Source organism: Nipponia nippon, unplaced genomic scaffold, assembly GCF_047370975.1.
Source record: "Nipponia nippon isolate SJK-2023a ecotype South Korea unplaced genomic scaffold, ASM4737097v1 scaffold_7, whole genome shotgun sequence".
Classification (NCBI taxonomy): Eukaryota; Metazoa; Chordata; class Aves; order Pelecaniformes; family Threskiornithidae; genus Nipponia; species Nipponia nippon.
In genome coordinates, this window is record NW_028262391.1 from 3,788,247 (window position 1) to 3,810,651 (window position 22,405).

Genomic DNA, 22,405 nt, shown 5'->3' on the forward strand with positions numbered 1-22,405 from the left:
TTGCTTTCATATCTGGAGCTCCCAGATTATAGCTGCATTCCTGCCATTGGTCTCCAATGCATCGTCTTTTATCTTATACTATTTTACAATTATATTAGGTATTATATTAAAAGGGATAAAATTAACTATACCAGGATTCTTTGTATTTTTCTAGACTTAAAAGAAAACTAAGCTTTTTTCCATTATTATTATTCTTGTAAGATGTATAGAAAGCAAGAACAGCATTGTTACTAAATTCTTAGACTTGATACAAGAACTATGTTGATAGTCATTTTGATAACACTTGATGCTTGCCCAGTGCAAATTTCTGCAAAACCAAGGTCAAGATCAAACCAAAAGATCAAGATCTTTTGCCAAGAGAAGTTCATTTTTAAAACACAACACCATTCATTGAAAAATAGATGTCATTCAAAACTTTCCATTCACCCTGTTCAATATACAATTGGACCTACCTACCTGGAAGCGTATGTAAATGGCAGCTTCAGTGTGCCACCATGTGCAACTGCCAGAACAAAGGTCTACTAAAAATAATGGAAATTATTTTGAAAATTGATGCCAGGTCTTGGAATTTCAGGCACTTAAATGCATTCAAAACCCTGATTACATGAATGGAAATTTCACTCGGAAGGGCTGAGCATTCAGATATGCAATGGCTACATCTTGTCGGGAATCTAGGCCAAATTGCTTTTGAAAATCTCAGTAGGGTGCTTATTTGCATTTTTGGCAGCAGGATACTTTTGAAAATATGGTGGTAAGGCTGCCATCCATCAAACACTTCAGCAGGTGCTGAGATTTTATGCAAGCACTTGGCTGAGTTTCTGTATTCACATGCTTAAAATTTACCATGTGCCTATCTGCCAGGAGGATCAGAGACCACCTCTGCAGGTTTTAGTCCCTCAAGGTTATATATTTGAAAACTATGGATTTGCCTAGTCTGCAAACAAACCGTAAGCTGGCACACTGCACGGTTTCCCTCAACCTCTTCACTGAAACTTTAAAAGCAATCCATAAAAGTCAGATAATATTTAACAGAGGGGATTATGGAAAAGCCATTTCCAAATGAGAAAATTGCATTCATGTTTGTTATCTGCTGTCTCCCCTTCTCGTATATTATGACTACATATTTATTTTTCTAGTACTACTAGAGAGACTGTGTAAAGAGAGTCTTTTTTTTCCCCTCTATAAAGATTGTCAGTAGCATTATCTTAAAGGTGCTGGATGCCTTACTGCTTATAGTATTACCGGCACAAATATGATGATAAGCCTCAAGGCATAGGACTCAAAGGATAAGTGTGTTTTCTGCGACTCTCCTCTAACCTACTTGCTTTTGCTGAGAAAACAGGACAATCTCTGTGCTTGTTCACGTGGGATAGAGAAGTTGCATTACGCCAGCCTCCTCGGCCGTTTGCAGAGAGTCGAGGAACAGTCCCAAGTGATTAATCAAGCGATGGCTGAGCTAGCAACCCTTCCCTACCTGCAGGACATCAGTCAGCAGGATGCCGAACTGGTAAGTATTTATTTCTAATACTTGTTTTGGCCTTTAGAGGCAGGGAGCCAGGGAGGGGAGGGCTGGGGCAGAGCATTGCGCTGCAATTTGCTCTGGAAGTCATTTTTCGAATGTGCAGACCTGAAGTAGTTTTAAAATCCGACTGCAGTGCCTTGTCAGAGGAGGAGCTAATCACCTGCAAGGATGACTTTTATAGAACCAGCATGACTCATCTGTAGGCATATTTTTAAAACCTCTTCTTTTCCCCCAAACCTCCCCAAATCAGTCTGGGAAAATGATTGCAATTATTCAGATCGTGCTACTTTAAGATATCTAACATCAGAAGCCACCTGCAGCAAAACAGGCCGAATCTAGTTAAAGCTGAGGAGAGGGAGGAAAGGAGAGAAAAGATTTTCTTTCCTGGCTCCATCTACGACTTGCTCCCTGTCTCTGAATAAACCTGTCTACCTGTTATGCTTTTGGTTTCCCTTTGTAAAAAGAGGGCAGTGATACTAGCAGGGCTGTTGCAAGACTAGACTCATTAATAGCTTGATATTGAATATATCGATTACCTACAATCAGAAAGTACTGTACGGTTATTCTTCCACGAGGCTGTCGGGTTTTCTGATGGGGGAGGAGCTCACATACATGCAAATTTTCAGCATTTCATTTTATAAAAAAAAAAAAAGTCCCTCCACAGTCCCTGCATTTAAATGCAGTCCAATTTTGATGATCCAACTTCAGTTCACTCAAAACGCTTGGTTTTCCCAAAGCTGGTCCCTTGACATTTGTTTGCAGTCCTGCAAAGCTCCTAAGCTCTGTAGAATTAAAGCTTCACAGCAGCTTGCTTTAGGGAAGACGAGCAGTGGCCTGCAACTGCAGGAGGTGGTTGCCAGACTTTGAAGTCTGGGCTCGAGATAAGGGGAAATGACATTGCAAAGAAACTGTGTTATTAAAAGACATTCTCCTTTTGATGCAAGTTTTCTAGTATTAAACTTCAGCAGGCCCACATTTCAAGGCTGACTAAAGGGTCTTGAGTTATTGGTACATATTTCAGTGATAGGTTTTTCTCCAGGGTACAATATTTTCAGTACATCATACGTTAGGCCCAGGCTACGGCACTGTTGCCTGTATCTTGTCATGTAGTAATCATAAGCCTGACCTCCCTGGAAAGCTTTTTGGAGGAGGCTCTAGGCCACCCAAGACAAAGGTCTTCAGTCTCTTAGGGGTAGGACTGGGCAGAACGAAGGTCCGTGCTGGGAGATTTAAGTGACAGATTGTAAATCTTGCACCAAAGCACATATGCTTTGTGTACTGAGCCCAAGGTAAAAATGTTTTTTAAAAGAATAAAGGCAGAAAATTTCTAGCAGCTATCCTGTCCAGAGCATTAAAATGTATGAATTCAGCATTCATTTATTTTTCTTTGTCGTGTCACCCTGTTGTAAAATATAACTCTAGTCTGTGTGTGCAAACGGAGGCTCGGATGCTCTGTAGCTACAATATTTTAGTAAACTTCAGGCACCACAGTGTTAAGGCACAAGACTGCAAGCAAGACCTTGCAGAGTGGCTTCACCAGGGAGTGATTAATGGGCTTTACCTTTCCTGGTGGCATCAGCCCACATGGCGCAGGCTCCTCTTCTGCCAGTAGGGACCATTTCCCTACCTCAGCGCAACTGCATCAAGCACGGAACATTGCTGCCCGTCGTTAGGTCTGCACATCCAAACCATCCAGGGAGCGAGCGAAAGATCCTCATTTTCCCAGCCTGCCTGTCATCCTCCTCATTTCACCGGGGTCCAGGCAAGATGAAACATTTGCAGGACTGGTGTCCTGGTGTGATTCAGCAGCCCTCAATGGATGCTACAGAGGCAACCACCATGGGCTCAGAATCACAGCACCATGCTGACTCCATGTGCTTCTCACTCTTCAGCAACATTTCTAGAGATACCTAAATTTTTCTATGAAGAAAACTGAGCTGGCCAAATTCTAATCTCACTTGTACTAATAAAAATTTAAAGTAATTCCTCTGAGGTCATTCTGACTTTATATTGGTAAAACTGAGATAAGACTTTATGACCAAGCAAAGCAGTTAAATTGTGTGAGTTAGAAAACGCTAAAGATGCCAAATGTTTATTATCACATACAGTATAAGTTGTATAAAGTTTAAAACACACTGAATTTATAATAGTGCAATTTGCACTGATACAGCAAGGATCCCAAAGGCATTTCAAGTATAAACTCTTCTCTGTAAATGTCTTCCTGTAACTAAATAAATAGAGTCCTAATCTATGGTACAGAGAACCTCAACTGAGGCCTTTTTAGTCAGTACTTATTCATAGACCCCAGGAAAATAAAGATTTCAGTTACCTTGAATAGTTGAATATAAGTGGGGAAAAACCCTGAAGAAAATTTTTCCAAGGTTTGTGATTTCAATGTCACCGTATTTGTACATCATAAATCAGGATGAAAGCTTGTTAAAAACACAGAAATCTATTTCTATTTAAAATCAAATGAGGACAAGCTATTTTAAAAAATGCAGCATTTTTCCTTGGAGAGGCTTTTCCAAAAAAGAACAGCTTTGGGAGAATTACTGCGGTTTGCCAACTGCCCGCTCTTATAGCATGCACATTTTCTCTACCAACAGAGCTGATGAAAAACTTTGGGTGATAAAAATTAAAACCAGAGCACACGCTGGGCACTTTTCACTGGCATATATCAATATCAGTGAAACTTTAATTGGAAAGGTTTCTTGTTTTAACTTCTTGCCCAAAGCAGTGAGGTCCCCAGCTTGGTTGGAGCGGTCCCTTGGGGGTGACAGACTGATGTCCTGGTCCCTGCCCCGATGGGTGCTGTTCAACCAGTTCTTCAGAGAGAATCACTCCAAGAAAAGCAATGGAGAAATCCTCCCCTTCCCCTGACCGGTTTCTCCTCTGCCTGGTTTGATGCAAGATCTGTGCTTTGCCCATTCTGCCCTTAATACCCTTAATCTCTGGGCTGTGTCTATTCTGGATTCATAGGAGAAGATCATCTGTCATAAAAGTATTGTGATGGAAAATTTCTGACAGGTTCTTGACTTTTTTTGCATTAAAGTCAGAGGCAGAAATTTGCAGCTTTATTTTTCATGAATACTAATGCATGACCAAAAAAAATAAAAATTTTCATCAAATGTTTGGACCAATAAGATACAACTTAATGGCTACACAAGCACAGAGAAAGCAGGCTGGAACCAACCGCAACAAATTTATTTAGAGGTTCAAAAGAAGATTCCTGTATCCTTTATCCACTGTTGGGACACAGACCAAGAATTTTAACTTCAAAAACCTGAAGGTGAAGGCAAACTCGAGGAAATACAGATCTGCTCCTTGAATCTCAAGGCAGCATTTTTATATCTTGCACAGATGAGCCTAAACATGGATGGTTTAAGTTTCATCACCTTACGTACTCATATCAGACGGCTGCCCATCTAGGTACAGAAAGAAGAGACAATTTCTCTATGAATGCTTACACCTATACTGTCCAGTTCCTTGTAATGAGCAACTAATTTGGCAAGAGACACTAAAGACTGTTGTTTGGGTTCACTTTAACAACTAAACATGTTGGAATAGACTTAATAGAGCACAGCAAGATCACAGATGTTAAATACAAGTTTCTCCCAGTTTGCTCCTAAACACCGATGCTAATGGCTGCTCGCGGGAGGACACCCAGGATCCGACCCTTGTCTCTCTGTTACTGAATTAAGAGCAACTGAAACATTTTCAAGCGTTTGGGAAGGGTGACGGGTGAGGCAATGCTATGACTAACCTGGAAGGGTACTGGAGTGAGGCAATACTACAACTAACCTGAATTTTAGCCTTCCCTCTAACACTAAGGACTGATTAGCAAGTATTTTCCTACAGCTTGTTTTTATAGTTCACACTAGAAATTGTCAGCCTTGTTTTTATGCTCTGTTATGCTGAATGATGGGGAGAAGGAAGGGTTTGCCAAAGAAAAAGGATAGTAAAAGCAGGGAAAATGAGCTAGCTACTTCCAGCTACAGTAAAAGCATCTCAGCTTTAGTGTTGTCCTCTTGTGAGGTTTTACATGCTGCTTTAAATTATGATACATTAGCCTTGGGAGAAAATACTAAAAAGTATTCATGTACGACACAGAATATCCCAGACAGCTAGAGAATGAAATGTGGAGCCTTTATTCTTTACGACCCAAGTCTTCCTTTACTAAGTATAAACATTTACTGCATTAAAACATATAGGCTTAAATACAAATTTTCCAGAGGATTTTTTCCCATTGTTAAGTATTTTATATCCACAATAATACAGTGTAATGGCTGAAGCAAAGATGAGGTGGCAGGCTCATTGTGTGAAAGATGAGTAATAAAATCATCAGCGTACAAATGATTTTTTAATTAGGTTTTAATCTGTGTATTTAGAGAAGTTATTTCTGTGTGAATTCCACACTGATAATTTTTATCTTGGTGCCACAGCTGCAGTCGCTAATGGCAGATGCCATGGACACCCTTGAAGGAAGAAGTGATAAAGGACGTGTGTGGAATAAAATTCAGAAGGTAAAAACCTCCAGCAAAGGGCAGGAGAGTATATTGTTCCTTGGGGAGTAAACGTCCACCTGAGTCATATCTGTTCAAAAGGTAGAAAAGAAAGTATGTGCCATTTGAAACCTGACTGCATGACTTGAACTGTTCACACAAATACATATTTCTTTTTTGCTTTAGCCCCTATGGTTGGTCTTTGTCCATGTTAGTCTCATGTGGTTATCTAATGTAAAAAAAAAAATAAAAGAATAGCTTATTATTGGCCGATAATTATACTTCTCTTCCATCTTTGCCATATGGGGTGCTGCGCTAATTGGGGGGGGGGGGGGGGGAGTTGTTAGGGAATAAAATTCAGGCCAACAAATTAGGTCCCTTAGTGGAGCTCAGATCGGGCTTTGGTGATGTGAGAGGTAAAAGACATGTAAATGCCTTTCTGGAGCCTCTGCGCAGCAACCGGTCAATTTAATTCTTAAAGGATTTGTGAAATGCTGGGAGTCTTGTTTTGGTTCTCTGTATGGATGAATCTGACTCAACGTAATGAATAACAGGCCAGGCTGGGATGCAATAGGAGTATCTTACATTTTTACAAAGCCTTTCAAACCAGAGCAAATCACAGCTCTGGGCATTCAATACCATTGACATTCAGCCACTTCTGAGGGAAAGGATAGCAACACATCACCAGGAAGGGAAAACGTTGCTAATGCTTCAAAGTACTGGTCTTACCCTACGTCTTACGGCTCCGTCAGATCCCAGATGGACACAAGCTCACTCTGGGTTGTGGCTGTGGTGGGAGGCTGGAGAACAGAGGGTTTGAATTTCTGCACTGGCGGGACTTGAAATTGTCCCTCTTTGGGATTTAGGGTTTACAGACTGATCTCAGGGAAGATACTGAAAACCCAGACCCTGGCTGCACTGAGTCAGTGTAACCAGGACAAGCAAATAAGACAGAGATGTCTGAAAGAAATCACAGGGGTGGAGGGTCAAGGTATTTTCAGAGTCCATATTTCCAAGTGATTTGAATTAAAATGTCAGAAGACATCTCCTCTGAGAGAAAATCTGAGTAGATGTATTGCCTTGGTTAGCTGTCAGAGCACTGGCTCTTAATAAAGTTTTTGAAGTACAGAATGTTTTCAGAAAGTAACCAAAACGTAAATGCCCAAAATTATAGACAGACTGGGTTTCATCTCTTTCAAACGCTCGTGAGGCAAAACAAAGGATAAATATTCATACCGCTTTTACGTTGTGCCAGGATAGTCTCTAAATCTCTCACACTTGCCTACAGATCATATGAGAATCTTTTGCAACACAAATGCTACGTACGATATGAATTATATATATTTCTACAATTACATACGTATTTCCTGCCAAATATAATAAACATTGATAACTAGATGAATGCAAAGAGTCAATCATATATTTACAAATAGCCTATTCCCTGTACTTCTCTAGCACTTGTCCTTCCCATTTTCAGACAATAGACTTAAATATGAAAGATAGCTTTCCAAATTTTTTCCAAAAGTCAGGATTTTAATCCACAGTTAAGTGTTTGAATAACCAACCCGATTTTCACAGCGCTGAACGACCACAGTTCAGAGGCTGCTGAGGAAGGATGGCGGCTGAAAGTTAGACCAAGTACACAGATATCTGAATATTTATTAAAGGCTCATTAAAAATTTGTTGGTGGTACCAAAAAGATTTCCACATATTTCACCAGACAGTGGCTAATATTTCATTGTAAATTCAGTAAAACAAAGTATTTTCTTTCAGTGTGTTCATACGTATGTATGTACATCCTTTATATTTCTCTGCATACTTTTAGTACAATCTTGACGGAAATCAAGCTAACATTTAAAAATGGACTGGTATCCTGTATTATGCCACATAAATCTGTGCATAATTCAATATTTGGGAATAAAATTTACTGAATCCATGAAAACCGCTCTCTGCCATTTTAAAATTTGCTGCTTCAAAATTTGTTTGCATACTGAACACAGTTTTGCATTTCATTTTTGGCAACTCAGATCACTATTTGATTTGAGGCATCTTGTTCCAAGCGGAACTCACTGTTTGTTTCATAATACAAAAATATTTTTCTATATTATATCAGAACAAAGAAAGGAACAGCATCATCAAATTTCTTTTCTACTTTACTTTTTTCCAAAATGTAATTTCAGCATATTCAGCATGTTCTTAGGATAAAATTCTCTTTAAATAGAGGAGACAGGAAAACACTCAGGGAGCCTGGGGGTTTTTTGTTGGATTTTTCGTTGGTTTGTGTTGTGTTTGTTTTTTTTTTTTAAATCAGCCCTAGTTAAGATTATTATGCTAGGTTAGAGAACTCTAATACATTACTAAGAAGGAAGATTAAATCTGATGATTAAAAATGTATGTGGTGTGGATTACCACGTGTCGCTTGTGCTAGAAGCATTTTGAAAAGTTCAGTATTTCTCAGTTCACTCATCAGCTGACGCTGATCGTAGAAGCCTACAAAGAACCTTCACACAGATCTAGTTACAAGGTAGTTATTTGTATTTTTGCTATTGAATTAATTTACATATATTGGAAAGCAAAAGAGAACATAAAGGAGTTTATACAATCTGCTATAAACACAAAACTCTGGAAAGCTGACAGTGACACTACCACCAATGAAGTTTGGCTTTTGCAATAGAAACAGCTGTTGCACCTAATGAAAGCACTCAAATTTTTTTCTGTAATGCAGCAGAATTATAGCAGTGCCTATTTTCCAAATGGTTAAAGGGTCTGTCAGAATTGCCATTACAAACCACTCTTTTTCAGAGTTTTATATTCTGGAGTCGGCCATAAAAAATTCATTCAGGCTGAAGTCTGACATAGAGGGGCACAAAGCCTGACACACAAACACTTTTCCTTTTGTCACAGTGGAGGGCTTATCAAATTAGTTTGAAATTAATCTGGGCAATTTTGAACTTACAGGACTGACAAAGTAGTAATATATGTGTAGCTTCAAGTGTTTTGGGTGCTGCGCTGCTCATCCAATTCGCTGACAAATTTATGTTTTTAAGTGAACTAATTTATCAAACGGGCTAATTATTTTTGGAAGCTTTAAATACAAAGAAATGAAAAATGACCTCGTAATTAGCCGGAGAAAAGAGAACATCACTGCACAGAAGATGCCTTTCTCAGTATTACCAGGCTACGGACTCCAGCCACAAGCAGAGCTGACCCAGGAGAGCCTAGATTACCTTGGGAGATTAAGAAACATCCTCCTACAGAGGCTTTACGCACGTACTAGATATCCCTGAAGAATGCCCTGGAGCCAGGAAAAACAGGCCGCATCAGTCTCTCAAAAATCCCTATTCTGCTGGATTTTACTGACACTTTTCCTTGCAGTCCCCTGGATAAAATGTGAGCTTTGTATTAGCGATTTGGGAAAACAGACACCTGTGTCTAAGACCTTACAAGCAATTACCGGAGGGCCTGAGTCCCAGTCTACTCCAGGAACATGGGCAGGCCTAAAAAAATTTTTACTGCCTTCCTTCTTTTTATAGTTGTCAGAAATTCCCAAACTGAGCTTGCTGGTGGCCAGACTGCTGGGCTTACAAAGGATTCAAGGCACCATACTAGGGCTTAGGAATTTTGGGTTTTAGTTACTGTCTCTGTCCAAATTGTGCTTTAGGTTGAGTCACGAAGGTACTTAAACATCACACCATCAGCACTTCATGAGAACAGACTTCTCTGAAGCCACCCTTATAAATGGGAAACCCTCCTAAAGTAGTCAGCAGGAAACACCACGGGAAAGAGCATCAAACCTCCTCTTTTAAAGAGGTGTAAGTCTTCACCAGCAAACAGAGGTAGAAATGTATTTTAGCTTACTGGACTTTAAAGTGTAAACTCACTTCTTAATTCAAATTATTATTTTAACAAGACTGACTTAGCCCAGCGGTTTGAGCAATGACCTCTGACGCACAAGACTCGGCCGCAATCAACAGGAAACTTCCAAGAGAGACTGAGAGGAACCAACCTGATAACTTGACTCAGCCCCACAAGACTGGGTCTTAAGCAAGTGGAGGCACTACCATCAGAGCCAGGTCTGGCCATTATCAACCAGTTTCTTTGCCGACAGAGTTACATTTGATGTAAGTGAAATCTGCTGTGAACATGGATGCTGGGACTAGCGGTAAAGCTCGGCCCTTAGTTACTCAAGGAACCAGGTTTCCACATGGCCGTTGCAGGATTCTATAGCAGCCACAGGCAGGCAGAGGGGCTTAGAGTGTCTCAGATACATAAAACAGCAGGAAGGCTCCTCCTTTCCTCTACAGAGCCTTTGTTTCTCTGCAGTCTTGTGAGAGAAAAAAAATAAAGATATAAAAAGAGATTACTTTCCTATCTCATAAGAATAAATTCATTAATAAAGCTTCACAATATTGTTACAGTGATAGGCATTTCATTAAGTAAATAAATACTTTAGAGCCTATCAACCAGAATCTTTTGACATCCAAAGAGAGGAGAGCCAAATTAGTGCAAGTGCCAGTATGGCTCTGCTGCGCCTGTGAAGATGATAACGTAGTTCCACTTCTCCATTTAGCCCCTAGGCTTTCCTAGCAGTTTCATAGGATCCTCCTACCATCATTTGAACAGCCAAAGGATAGACAGGAGTTGGCAAATAAACACTTTCCTACACTTCCACATGCAAGACACTTCATAAAACCTTCACATCTGAGTTTACCTCAAGGGCATCACATACTTTGCAATTTAGATAAGTTATTACGCCCATCATTTGCTGAGCTCAGTGGAATGCCTGTTTCATAAATCTGAAAGCAGAGCAAACATGGATGAGTGAATAAAAGAACAGATGTAACTTACATAAGGATAAGTCTATAACAAAAGCTGCACTAATATATGTGAATATGAAATGAAGTAAAATTAGCCTAACATATTATATAATCTTTTAGCCAGGCACCCAGATTTTCAGTAGTTGACCTCTGCTTACTACATCTCTGCCTCCCACAACAGCAGGGGAACACTATCTGATGAACTGTGCTCTTCCGCTGACATTATCTCTTAATTGAAAATCAAGCCATGGAAAAGGGCCATAGACTTGCTAGGCTTTCGGTCAGCCAGAGGAGCAAGGAGGGAGATTCATAGTACGTTGATGGAAAGTGGACGTGTTGCTGAATAGTATTACGCTGGCTACTACGACAGTTATTTGATGTATATGACTTTGTAGTGTCTTGTAAAGTCATCCAAGCCCATGCCACAGCCACCGGGAACTGTGCTTGTTCTCAGAGCACGCAAGCTTCAAAAGTTGTTGCATTTTGGTGTCTTGAGTCTACTTGGCTATTCCTGAACTAAAAGAAGGAAAGTGGGTCCTGGTTTGTGCTCATCTCGGGGCCGTGATGCAGCCACGTGTTTCACGAATGCATGGACCCATTGTGTAAAGGGAGAGGGAAAGCAAAGGATGGGAAAGGATAGGAAAAGCACAGTTTCTGGAACAGGAGTGGAGGTCTAATGCGCAATATCTAATGTGTAAAGAAGTCAGAAAAGTGCAAATGCAGAAGGGAAATAATGTTAGCGGCACGGATTCAGGTAGAAGGAGAGCAAAGGAAATGAAGAGCAGAGCAACCAGGTAGAAATGCAAAAAAAATGTTGTTAGAGTTGACCAAAGATTGACTTCATGATAAGATTAGAGAAAATATATTAAGACGTTCTGGAAAGGATTAACTCAGAATCAGCAACAGCCTTGAGGGACAAGAAGAAACGATGGCACAGGTTTCTAACCTGGCAGTGAGTGAAGTTTGCAGAACAGTCAGAGGAAGTTAGGAGAGAGAAAATGAGATCTGCCCCACTGAATCCGAGGTGATACAAGAGAAACGTAGGCAACCAAAGAGTCCCATTAATAAATTCAACCCACTGTAGGGACAATAGAAGTGTGACAGCATTCACAGAGCTCTTCGTGTAAGAGAGAGGCGACAACGGGATTTCAGGAGTTATCAATACTCCTGGTCCCTAAAATAAATTCCTGCCCTTGTGGGTCTCTGGTTCTTTGTGTCTCACACGAAAAGAAAAGATGCCCCAGCAAGATGCTTACATGGCTCTCAGCTAGATTGGAAAAAGCAATTGCATCCTGCCCATTTCCCACCCTCCAGACACCAGTATCTAATATAAGGCTGAGCTATTTACTGACCACACCCTAAACAGCTATACCTCCATGATCACAGCTAGACCAACATTGCAATACAAAAAACAGAGGCTGTGACTCTAAGAAACAGTGAGCTTTCAGGTGTACAAGGTTTTATTCCAGTCTGAAGCAGACGCAGGAAGTTTCAAGTTTGCTGTTCCACACCAGAAGGAAAAGTTCTGTACGTAAAAGCATGTTTTTTAACAGCTAAATCAGTTGTCTAATAACAGACATCATCTCTACCCATCATTCTTAGGCCATCGCAGCCAAAACAAACTACTGCTAATGCTATTGGGAAAGAGTGTTTTGTTATGAGAAAGGCTTTGGTCTATTCCACCAAGCTAGAAGGTGCGGTAAGTCACCGGAATAATTTTAAATAGCAGCAAATCTAGCAACTGAGCAGTAAATGTCCTAAACATTGGAATAATGTAGCTGGTTGTAGCTGCCCGGCAGTTAAATCACAGGCAATTCTGGGCATTAACAATCCCCACGTAAAGACTTAGATAAACGTTTCCCCAGCCCTTGCTAATCATGCTGTCAGTTATAAATGAGCAGTCTGCTTACCTGCTGCCCTCTACCAGAGAAGGTCTCCAGCTCTATAAACACTTGCTACCAGGTATTGTTACTGCTGTGAAAAACAGCATGAGTCAACAAGACTGCTCATAGTAAACACCGCACTGGACAGTGATTTCAAGAGAGCTTATAAAGTACAAAAGGACCCTCTGAGTTGTAAGGTAGTTAATACATGTAATTAATTACCAGCATCAGTATTATTTTTATTCAGTTCCTCATCAGCAAACACTCTTTCCGGCATCTGCTTTTAGCATTGGAGCTTTGCTAGTTTGCTAAGAACCTACTGGCAAACAGTGGTTTTCAGTGTTTCACTGAAGTCATTCCTTTATGGTGGGAATGCACAACGGACCTGTCCATCAGACTTCTTTCTTTAAAGAACGGCAGCGTGTACAAACGAGGCACGTGAAAATACAGAAATGGAACATGAGGGACAACGTATTCATCTTTGGCATCGGCATCTGAAGCTATGAACATTTCTAGAAGCAGGTCCAAGGCGAGAGCTGGGCTGTCAGTTGGGTTACATCGCCAAACAAATGTAGGGAAATGACTTTGGCCTGCCCATGGCAGTTCAGATCACGCGCTACTGTGTAAACCCACTCCCTTCCAAAAGCAACCATAGCAGCTCAAATGTGCTTCGCTTAACACACAAACAGTAAAATCGTGATTTTTTTCCCCAGATACTGAGCAACCTGTGTTCTAACTGACCTTAATGGAAGGTACAGATTGGGGTTTCGTTTTTATTAAAATATCAGTAGCTTTTCTCAAGCATATGCTCAGCTTTTCCTCCTTACTCTATACAGCCATCCCTACTTACTCGTAGGCCCTTCAAGTACCATTCCTTTGGTTATATTTGCTCCAAAGAGTGCTTTAGCAAGTAACTCTGGGAGACAAAGGAAAATGCTGAGAGGTACTTCATGTTTAAAGGCAGCTCATTTACCTTCTATTACTAATAGCTCCCAAGTAATAAAAATAGATCCTGTATGCCAGAAAATCCTTTTTGCATGTTATTTATAGCTCCTGCATATATTCTCAAAAGCACCCGTTTCTTATTTGAGAGTGACTCCCCTGATTTGTATTGGGATTTAGGAAGGTTGGATGTTTAGGCATGATAGAGAATGCATACACATGCATCCATGCGAGACATACTTTTATGATTTTACAGTTCACAGAGTCTGCTTCCTGCTTATCCATCTACATTTTTTTCTAAACAAAGTTATTTTCCTACAGGATTTTATCCTTGTGGGATCCTGGCTCTTTCTCATTTCATTCTAAACTCTTTAGCAGGTACTATAACTGATATTTTGCATTTGTATTCAAATTCATGCCGATCTTTTAAAAGACACGTGTGCTTTCAAGTTAGCTTGTGACTAAAACAGCTCCCCCATTTTTGGATAAGCCACGAAGCTTCCTTTGGACCGTCAGTAAGCCATCAAACACGGACATCTGTTCCTTGGAACAGCCCCCTTGCAGCAAAGGTTGACAAGTTTCGTGACATCTGTGGCCCATCAGGACTTGGACAAAGCCACGCTGAATGATGAATAATCTTGCAGCGTTCCCTCATCGTAGCTGGTACATATCACGTAATTAGGAACCACATGTGGGATGTCTTATCCCGAGGAGTGCATAGGAAGGGCAAAGAATATACTTGCATTGTGGCATTTCAGGGCAAATACAGATGCATCCAGGCAAGTTCAGAAGTGACTGACAGGGCACTACCAGCAATGCGGTACGTTTTCCAGAAAAGGAGATGTGAACTTCCCATAAAGCCCTGCTTTGAGGAGGAGGTCGGTCTAGATGACCTCCAGAGGTCCCTTACACCGAAATCTTTCGATGATTGTAATTCAGCTGCAGCCAGCAAGTGCTGTTTACATATCCCTCCACGCCAGGAGCGAATCAATCAGGATGGCATCCAGAGAGCTGGGCTGAACACTCACAGCAGCCAGGCTCTCCCCTTTATCCATCACTGGACAACATGTTCAAAAGGGCAGGATTAGAAATATTTTTGTATGCTCCAAACAAGGCCTGTGTTGCTCCTTATCTTTCTGTGGATCTATATAATGTCGTTTTCAAGAACTCCTGTAGGTCTGAATCAAATCCTAAGCCAAAGCAAAACCATATATTACCTTGCCTGATTAGACCCTCTGCAGTTCATCCCTCCAGTTAATCCTGACACATGGCCTGCTACCCAAAGAGCTCTGTGTTTTCATTGCATAAACTGCATTAGATATCTGCACCAAAACCATAAGTATTTACAGACTCTGCCCAACCTTAGATATCGATGCAAAACCATTTCAGTTCAGAATGAGCTGATCACCTCAGTATTGGCACAGATCATTTTCTTCTCCCAGCAAACTCAGAACTGGAATTCAGAGCAGGCTAATTGACTTATAGTCCATCCAGGTACTTTTGGTGCACTATTTATGCTTTTCACCTTCTCACTCTGTGTCAGAATAAAAATACCTTGATGTGTGTGGCACTGAGGAAAGGCAGACACAACCTCACCCATTCACCCGACTTTCCCCGAGAATAAAAGGGCAGAAATACTTTTGAGACGTGGCCTGTCGGTGCTGCAGCTCTGTGCTGGTGTCTCAGCAACACAGCAAAGGCTGTGCCATCGAGGCCGGCAGCTCCTTGGTCTGAGGGCACACACGGAGGTTTTGTCCTTCCCATTCATTCCTCTGGCTTAAAAAATAGCGTCATTTCCTTCAGGTGGGCCAAACGAGTTTACTTTTCTTGTCCTGTTTCTTGTTTCCATTCAGCCACCAGCCTAGAGATCTCTCTATCCTAACTTGATTCCCCTAAGCGTTAGGCATGCAGACCCAGCATTAGCCCATTGCTTTGATTCCCCAGGTACCTTTGTGGACTCAGGGGTATAAAACTGAAGGCGGGTAGTTGAGATGCCAACACTATGTATCTGTACTCTTGCAGAACCCCAGGTGTTTTCTCAGTGTTAGTTCCCTTGCTTTTTGTTCTGCCCCTCCCCAAATCCACAATTTCCGCCATTGATATCTTCCACAACATATTAACAATGCAAGAATTTGAAGCACAAAGGAGAATTTTGGGGCAATATTAACATAAAGAGCACAAAACAAACTCTACTGAGTACCTGGTTCATTTCCAAACTTCTGTCCCCAGACCCCTACGCTTCTCTGCTTAGCTTGATCCCAAAGCACCTATAGGTATCACACTGATGTGCTGTGGACTAAGTGTGTAATTTTCTTTAAATGCACCTTTTGTTTCCGTTTCTTCCCTCTTTCCGTTTGATCTTCATTCTGTCCATTCCCTTTTTTCCCTGCTCCCTCCAGCTGATCCCAGGGGCCAGACTAAAGATAGAGTGAAAAATTCAGTGAAAGAAATAGGGTCAGGAGCAGCCTGAAATCAGGAGCTAATGAGGAAGAAACGGGAGGAACTTGAACGGAGGGGCAGTCGTGCTCTGAGGAGCCTCTAGCTGGGCCAGGGCTGTAGACATTGATCCAACGCAGAAAAGCTGCCACTGCACTGCTGGGAGTAACTGGGGAGGAAAATACTCAGGATATCTTGAAAGTAAGATGTCATAGCAGTGGAAGATTAAAAATAGGTTGAAGCCCAATTTGTCTTCATAGGTTCTCAGGTCACCAGGCACTTGAGAAAAAGACCATAAAGACACTGTATATCTGGGTGGATGGGAGAAGCCTGGTTTCATATGTTCAGGAGAGTATTTAAGGGACTTCACTCCAAGGCAGCAAGTTCAGCTACCGAGAGCTGAGCACAGCCCCTGCAGATGGGATGCGATGCTGCTGACCAGCTCCCATGCACAGACCGTGGCACACGGGGACACTACGTGGGTCAGGGGATTAGAGGTGGGGAAACATAATCCGAGTATAAATAGTGCAAAGGACTGACCCGACAATGTTAATCACTGTGTGGGTTGGGATCAGACCCAAAACGAGCCTCACATGAATCACTGGCTCCAGGGAACACTCCTCTGTGAACCAAGTCCTGCAGAGCTCTTCACTTGAGCTTCAGTGCTGCTTTAGCTTATATGTGCTGCAGGGTTCGGCTATATAACCCTGGGATTCGGTCTCAGCATCAGTCTGTGGCCAGTTATTGCTCTGCTTGGGAATAAGTCACAAATCTTTTCCAAAATCCACATTCCTACAACGGCTGTGGCTCTAACACCAATCACATTTGGCCTGGTTACAAACTATGTCCTTCTACCTACTCCCATCCACATGGATTCCTATTTAAACAGTTATTGGGGGAGAAAGAAAGAGAAGGAAAAAAAGAAAGTGAAGCTATTGATTTAAAAAAATCTGCATTTCCCAATGAGAGCCCCAAAGGTGGCTCACCACAGTCAGACAGCAGAAGAGCGGGCACAGGGAGGTTTTAAATCAAGGCGAAAAGGCAGAACATAATGCTTCCAATTTACTTTCTTAAAATGAAATGTGCAAGCTAAAAAGCCATGAATAAGCAGTACTGAACACTGCAGCCACCGAAAAGAGATTTTTAAGCTATTGCCCCCCCCTTTATCTTGTCAAGAGACTGTATTTTCATTGTGTTCATATGGTAATTTAAATCATGCTAGGGCTCAGAGCATACAGTGTAATTGTAAGTCAGCGAGGGTTTGAATGCCATCACTGCTGTGCAAATAACATCATCAGCTCATCAGCTGTGTCAGTAACATTGCAATTATGTAAGCAACTATTATTTCCACCTCTGATATGCCATATTAGAACTTATTTTGGGGGCTGGAGCTGACAGGTATTCTATAAATATGAAAAGCACACAACAGCAGCCAAGCCACAGTTCAAGGTAGGAACATCATTCCAGCAGGGCTTTCTGCTGGCATCACCAGCAGTGCAGGCACCGCTGGACGGTCCTAAAGGAGCCGCTGTGAAAATTGGTGCTTTTCTGGTCCTCCCTTTGCCTCACCCCACACCCTGCCCATCACCCGGGACCCATTTCCCTTCCTCTTACCAGCCTTTGTGCTCACCCAAACACAAGCACTACCCCCAAAATAGAAAAGATCACTTTTAACTGCAGAAGAAAGTTGCATAGACGTTTTAATTTGGTCTGTTGCAGAAGAGTCGAAGGGGTTTGGTTGTTGTTTTTAATATGGCTAAGCCCCTGAATGGGAGCTTGGCACCGATTAGCCTTTCTAAGACTTCCCATGTGCTTTTGGCCAGATCAATGATTTCCTAAGCTTTTCTTTCAGCTTCTTAAAAATGAGGCTAGCACGATGATTCCTTTCTCTAATCCTCCATGTGTTTATATGGTGAGCACGTCACAGCAGAGCCAGCCCGCAAGGCTGTCTTCAGAGAGCCCCAGCCTCCCCGTGCTCCCATTGCAATGGATCTCTTGGCAACGGAGGAACAAAAGCCCAAGAGCAAGCGCCTATCAAGGTTCACTAGTGCGGTAGAAAACTCTTTTCCACGGCATCATGGATGGTGCTACGCAAAGCCGATCCGCTGAAAACGTCACCCTTGCAAGCTTCGTGGGGAGGAGGAGGCAGAGCTCCTCTCCCAAACGCGTTTCTTGTGCCCTCAGCACCCCAGGGAGGCAGAAGTAATGGTCCATAAACTTTTCTGCTTGCCTTATTTTTCCTCTGTCAGACACGCACACCCCTCACCAACAAAAACCATGGCCAGAGCGCACGGCAGAGCTTCAAGTTCAGGGCTGAGGAGCACTTCACTAACAGCTCAATATATGAATAAATACAATGGGAAGCCACGCTCAGATTAATTCACCGTCAGCTGTTCTGTGTTGTGCCTAAAGAAGCAATGCTCCACTGAATGCGTGTCAGGATGATAGATTAGGACTTTTTTTTTTTTTTTTTTAAACATATCAACTTAAAATGCAATTGGAAGATTGATTCTTTAGATCCTCACATTATATAGGGTCTAGGTCTTGAGCATAACTCAGTGTGAAGGGAGATGACTCTCATCTTCACCTTACAGAAACGCCGCATATCGCAAAAGCTGACAAAGGGTATGAATAAAGGTAAGGTATGGGGAGAGATAGCCGTAAAATTATGAATGCCTGGTATTTACAGAATACCTGTACACACTACTATTAATCTATATTTTTGGTTGTTTTGAAATCATCTCCACAAGGAAGATGTGTCTATCTGAATGTACTCTTTATTAGAACAATTACGTTTTTATTTTGGAGGGACACTGAGGTCATTTATTCTTTTACTGTATTCTCTAGTGCATTATATTCATGGGAAAACATATTTATTCAGAACTTCATTTTGATTTAATAGAAAAATGGTTCTTGCCACAGCAATGTGGAATACTCATTTTTCTCCATGTGTTGATTTTTGGCATATAAATGCCAGAAGCCTCTGTTCTCTTTCCTTATCAAGAAAAACTTGCCTGAGATTAATTCCCTCATCATCCCTTCCTTTTAAAGTGGCTGTTTTTCAATGCCATTTAAAGACAGAGTTGTGATATATTCCTGTTTTCAATGTACAGGTTTCAATGAAAGAGTCTATTCCACAGCAGTAAAGCAATTGAATCCAAATGGAAAGGGACAAAAAACGTAATTTATGAAATCAGGTGCTGCTACTCCAGCCAATTGTATGAGAGGTGCCTTCATGTCTTTTTCTTTCTAAAGACAATTAGTTTTGAAATAAACTAATTGCAAAAGTTTTTAAAGTTTTTATAGAGGGGAAGGGACATGCTTCTGACACCACTTCTTTATAATTGCAGATTGGGCTAATTGAAGACTACTTATACCAAGTAGAAGACAATTACTTAAAGAACAAAAGGCTGAGAGCAGCTAGGACGGAAAAAATGAAAATGAAGAGGACTCAAAGTGCACAGCAACATTAGAGCCTAGGAAATACAAAGCTGTCCCTTACCAGCCCTAAAGACACGGCCACACAGCAAACAAGAAAATTAACACTGTAGATATTTGAAAGATAGGTCAAAAAAAGCCACCTTTCCACTTAACAAGCCTTCCCCTCACTATGGGGTATCTTTAGCAAGACATTCCTGCTCTTCATTAGTCTGAACTGACTGGAATAAATGGCCGTGAAAAGCTTATTTTAAATTGTCTTGTTTATTTAGATAGTAACACCCAGCCCAAAAGGGGCCTGTATTTTTGCTCTGAGAATATTCTGCATCTGAACTCTATCAAATCCTCCTGGTTTGATTATTGCCCAAGAAGCACTGAAAACAGGGACCCCTCCATCCTCAGCTAAGAGGAATTCAGCCTCACGTTGCCTTCTTTCCAGGTCAATGCCTTGCACTACAGATATTGGTACACTCTATAGGTGAAAAGTGGCATCCTGCACCTTAGGGCTGCGGCAACTACAAGAGCAAGAAACACAACACTATGAGAAGAGAGAGGGGAAAAAAGGAGCCCAGCTGCTGCCCCGTGGTTAAGAATGTGCCGTCCTTCACTCTCATCTGTGCCCTAAGGATGATTTTTTCCCCCATTAGATGGTAATTGTTTTTGTTTGTTTTTTTTTTTTAAATGCCCAAACACTCCAGGGAAGAGAAGAACCACACCTGCCTTCTCCAGTGCAAATCTCTTGGTTAAGGATCAGCGACACGTCTTGCACTCCCACGGCAGCAGCCTGTCACGTAGGCACATCTTACATCGCTTTGGTCTTCAAGCGAGCACGGGTTCCCAAATCCTCCGAGACCTGTCATCAGTGAGCAAAGCAACGCACCTACTTTTCAACAGAGATCACCTTATCAGGTGAGGTTTGACAGGCATCCCCAGCTGATGTGTGCAGTCTCTTTGAAGGCTGGCATTTCCTTTTTGTTCACTGTGTTTACTTTGTAAGAAAATAACCTCACCCTATAAAACCAGCATTCAGTTCTTTGCATTCTCTCATTAAAATGTGACTTTAAAACAAAAAGATAGAAAGAAAGGAAAAATCCACCCCCCAGCCCTAAGATTTAATTAAAAATCCAGGCCCTCAAAGGCATTTAGCCACTTAATTCCCACTATCTATTTATCACAGATAGGAGTCTAAATCCTACAGATTTTTAGCTGCTATAGACCATCTTCCTAGGCTCTCATAAAAGATTTTCGAAAACTAAGAAAGAACTGGCAAAAGCTTTGATGGTCCTTTGTTCATTGTTAACAGAATAAGTATAAAGAAATCTTTTTGAGAAAATCTGAGCTAGCTTGAGCTGCTTAAACATGTGGGACAGAGAAACGAAGAATTATTGCCCTTTGGAGACGGCATTATTTTGCTATGGAGTTGGTTTTGTCAGGTGAAGTTTTATGACACATAGTGGCAATCATCCATCTTTGATGAGCAGACACACACTAAATCAGAAAGACTGCTCCCCACGGACCATCAAGTCACAGCCAACACACAGTTTGGTAAATCACAAGGCTCTTAAGCAAACACTCTTAATTTCATGCAAGCTGGCTTACAATTCTGCAATATTTAATGCAAAATCAGGTATTTTTACCTAGAACAATGAAAAAGAATGAAGTGCACTGAAAACAGCTGATCTTTGGGAACAAAAAAGCAACATTGCCACTGAAAAGCAGTTGTCTGTGCGACGTGAACAAGTTGACCTGAGTGCACGGAGAAAGATGTACCCGTCTCATCATGGAGCTTTGCGAGAGACCCAGATCTAAGACAAGATGCGACATTTCACTTTTCAGATATCAGGTAGGGTGGAAAACCTGTCTTACGCTGCAGATCAATACATCACCGAGAGAGAGAGAGAGAGAGAGAGGCCATAGCTCAAATCAATCTGTAAGGTGTCGGAAACATCGTGGCCGACACCTGGCTCCAGTGCCCTTTAGCCTCCAGAAAGCCAGAGACTAAAGCGGTTGTCAGGAGATGAAGGCAGCTATGAAACAACACAAAGCAAACACGAAAGGAGCCTCTGTCAGAGAGAAGGGCGTTGTTGTTTTCCAAAAATAGCCATCTGTAATGCACAGATTCCCAGGCCCAAATCCGCGTAGTTTTTTATTCAGGACTCGCCGAGAGCCAACTTTACTCCGTGAATGTAACCACATTTTGGCTGGACAACGGGGAAGAAGGGGGGCAGGGGGAATTCTGCTGCTTGGTGCATGCAGCATAGATTCTAAAGGATGAGATTCACTGGGATCACCTACAAAAGTTAAAACACAACAACAGTAATTAACTTGCTTTTTTTACAAATTGCAGGCTGTGTTATACTGATTCTCTGGCCACTTAACTGGTGATTTCTACAGGGTGATGACATATACCATGGCTCCTCTCATTCACGAAATATTATTACAAGTTGGACTTCATTCCTCATCCTCCTTTTGTTAAGGGCACATTAAAAACGGTCTGGTCCATGGCTGCTGTGGCTATTTCAGCCTCGTACACAAGGACACATCTGAGACCACTCCCCAAGAGTTCCACTTTCAGGTCACTTCTCTTTCAAAGACTAGTTTCCAAATGAATGATGGGGTTTGTTTCCTTCCATCGCAGAATTTTTTTGTCACAAAAATGATTTATCTGTTGACAGCTAGGTTCACTGGCCCCAGGCAACTGATGTTAGTTGAAACCACTCAATGAAAAAGCAAAGAACACTATACCAATTTAAAGAAAGGGAAAAAAAAATTTAAGAAAAAAAAGAGGCACAAATACCCTCTCCCCTAAGACTGCCTCGTAACTCTTCTGCTTGCTGTTGCAATCTTTGCTTCCTTGTAAATGCC

The 22,405-nt window shown here is 41.6% G+C and overlaps 1 protein-coding gene across 1 annotated transcript in view; it reads left to right on the plus strand.

Moving 5' to 3' along the window:
- The window catches only part of SPATA16 (spermatogenesis associated 16), a 78,876-nt gene extending 58,927 nt beyond the window's left edge, over nucleotides 1-19,949 (plus strand). The window contains exons 8-10 of the mRNA XM_009475732.2: nucleotides 1,343-1,507; nucleotides 5,965-6,045; nucleotides 19,453-19,949. Of these exons, the coding sequence (XP_009474007.2) occupies nucleotides 1,343-1,507; nucleotides 5,965-6,045; nucleotides 19,453-19,575 (369 nt within the window). The 3' untranslated portion in view covers nucleotides 19,576-19,949. The remainder of the gene's footprint in view (nucleotides 1-1,342; nucleotides 1,508-5,964; nucleotides 6,046-19,452) is intronic.
- The last annotated feature ends 2,456 nt before the right edge of the window (nucleotides 19,950-22,405 follow it).